Source organism: Salvia splendens, chromosome 5 (genome assembly GCF_004379255.2).
Source record: "Salvia splendens isolate huo1 chromosome 5, SspV2, whole genome shotgun sequence".
Taxonomy (NCBI): Eukaryota; Viridiplantae; Streptophyta; class Magnoliopsida; order Lamiales; family Lamiaceae; genus Salvia; species Salvia splendens.
Genome location: NC_056036.1, coordinates 40,410,816 through 40,413,756, shown reverse-complemented (window position 1 = coordinate 40,413,756; position 2,941 = coordinate 40,410,816). Strand labels below are relative to the sequence as shown.

Genomic DNA, 2,941 nt, shown 5'->3' with positions numbered 1-2,941 from the left:
TAAGTGGAAGAGTAGAAGTAAACCACATATATAAAGCCATATCAAACATTAATTCACGTGCTTTACATGATCGAAAAAACAATACATTGCATATAGTTTTCGTGTCTACTAGTCATGACTTATTCAAATGCCCACTACCAGAAAATATCTTTATTTTAGCATAAAGAAAAGGTCACAGTTTGTTGTAAAACACAAAACAAAATACCATCAATAGATGCCGTGAAGCTTATTGCACGAGTTGGGGTATACATGTATGGTATTGGTATGGACAAGTGTAACCCGTGGCGTGGTCCACATTTACCAAACATAGATTTAATCAAACAGATGAGATGCCTCCACAACCATATCACATGACTGTATGTCTGTATCCTAATAAAAATGAACGACATAGTTTAAATAATTTTTAATAATAATATATGCCAATCTCCTCTATTTATTGCTCCACACCAATCAATCATATGAACATGACTATTGCATTCATATTAACCCAAAATATGCAGATGAAATCAGTTGGGTTGATTTAATTAGTACTCCATCCGTGCACCAATAATGGTCACATTCGTAGTCGATATCAATTTCAATGCGAAATTGTTAAAATATGAGAATGAAAAACGTAAAGTGAGTAAAATAAGAGAGAAAGAGAAACAGTGGATAAAGTAAGAGAGATAAATCGAAAAAGTGAATAAAGTAGAGTAATAAGAGAAACTTTTCATATTGGTATGAAACTAATTTTGATGGACAGACCGCAATATAAAGATAAGGGTATCTTTTGTGGACGGGAAGAGTGTATACTATTTAGAGCTACAATTTACTCATAACATCAAGTGGAAAAAAAAATGTGTATGGAAAAAGGCATGTGATCAAGCAGGATAATCAAAGGGAAGTGGAATGACGATGGAGGGATCGTGTAGATCCGGGTGCATGAACCCATAATTCCTAAGCACTTGATTATCTGCAAAGGCAAGCGCTTTTATCATGGCATTAGAGCAGCTATCACCTGAATACATTTGGTTGTGGTTGCCAGTGCAAGGCTGACATCCGGTGAAATGCGTGACGAACGGCCTCCGCAAGCCCTCCTTCCCCTTAAGCTGCTCCTCCCACACCCTAGCATACCCCTCGCTCACCTTCTCCGCGTGCCTCCGTCTCAGCGCCCCCACATTCCTCTCAATCTCCGTATACCTCGCTGTTATATTCTCGATAGTTGGGACGATTTCAAGCCAATACCCTTCGAAATAGTACTCATCCTCCACGTAGATTTTTTCACCCCACTTCTCCCTTAGGTACAAGTAGATGAGGCCGGATTGATCATCGGACTCCGGGAATATCTTGTCCTTGAAGACTGTGCTTAGGGTTTGACCCCATTTGGCATAGTCTGGAGACTGTGGGCCCATGCTGGCCCACACTTCTAAGAAGTCCAGAGCCCACTGGGAGTTGCGCAGGAGGAATACTCCTGCATTGATCCCAGTCCACGTGTGCTTCTCTCTGAGTAGGTGGGCCCAGCCGTGGACGACCATGTTGTGGCGGTGGTAGCGGGGGAGGGGCGGGAGGAAGTCCATGTCTGTGAAGGCGGCGTCGGAGTCGACCCACCAGATCCACTCGGCCTCCGGGTGGGCCAGCATGGCGGCTCGGACGGCGGCAGTCTTGGCCCAGAAGGAGAACATTTGAGGGTGGAGGAGGGCGTTGTTGTAGAATATGTCGATGCCGTGGCGGCGGCAGTAGTCCACCTTGTTCTTGAACAGCTTCAGGAGGAGGTGGTCTCCGATTGGGCTCTTGCACGGCCCCGGCTGCGACCCGGTCACCATGATGATCCGGGTCGGGGCTCCGGCTGCGAAGGAGGGGTGCTGCTTCAGCCACTCTTGCCTCTTTTCGTCCCACCCCTTCATCGGAGGCGACGACCCGAGCGCGTAGCTGAGGGTCGGGTCGTCGTAGAAGTTGCGCTCCGTGGTGTCGTGGCGGCGGAGGTTGGTGTGGGATGTTTGGGAGGGAGTGGGGATGAAGGGGTTGAAGGAAGACCAGATGGTCCAGATGAACATGAACGCCACAACAGCGCTGCCACCGAGACGGAACACGGCGGAAAGGAGCAGCGCCGTGTTGCTCCGCTTGAGCATTGCGTCCGGCGACACCATTTATAATTTGAGTGGAATAGCAACAAAGGAGTGGTGGTGGTTTTATGATAGTGGAGAGGGATTAGAGAAAGGAATTAATGGTGGTTATAAAAAGGTTAACAAAACAAATCGCAGGTTAATTGAAAAGACACTTAAACTTATAGCTGATGCTAGATTGCTAGTATTCTCTCTCTACTCCATTAAATATTCTATTTTCCTTTTTTGACAAAATGGATTCTACATTTAATCAAGTTATTTTATTTTATTACTCTCTCGGTTTATAAAAACCAGTGTTAACCCACGTGCGATGCACGACGAAATATTTTTCCCGTTATACAGTTTGAATTGTTAATTGATTAATTAAAATTAGAAACAATATAACTATATAAGATTTAAAAATAGTAAAATGTACTACTATAGTAATAACAATTCAATAAACCTATACTCTCAATTCATTTCACACCTAAAGACATAAAAGTAAACATATTTAAAATAGAATCAAGACAACACACAATTATTTGGGAGCGAAGAGAGTATATCACACATTTGAAAAATATGTTTAAAACAATCCTTCATATCACTCTACTAAACATAATGAATCGCAATTTTAACAAAATAAATATATTCGAGAATCAGGAACTGCATGTTTCGTGTTAAGGATGTTACTACAATTTTTCCCTCTCTAAGAATTGTTAGAAATATTAGAATAAAATTCTCAAACCATAACACCCGGTACTCTAATTATTGCAATCAAAGTAAAAAAACAATGATAAATGAAATGGAGAGTACAATGAAAATTATAAAATAAACTGAACTATAAGTCTTATAGAGAAAAA

At 42.0% G+C, this 2,941-nt stretch overlaps 1 protein-coding gene across 1 annotated transcript; it reads right to left on the bottom strand.

Annotated features, from left to right (window-relative positions):
- Positions 1 to 688: 688 nt before the first annotated feature.
- Positions 689 to 2,280, bottom strand: LOC121805533 (putative glycosyltransferase 7). Its single transcript, XM_042205428.1, has one exon. It carries the CDS (start codon positions 2,124 to 2,126, stop codon positions 861 to 863), a length of 1,266 nt encoding a protein of 421 aa, XP_042061362.1. The 5' UTR covers positions 2,127 to 2,280; the 3' UTR covers positions 689 to 860.
- Between the last annotated feature and the right edge of the window lie 661 nt (positions 2,281 to 2,941).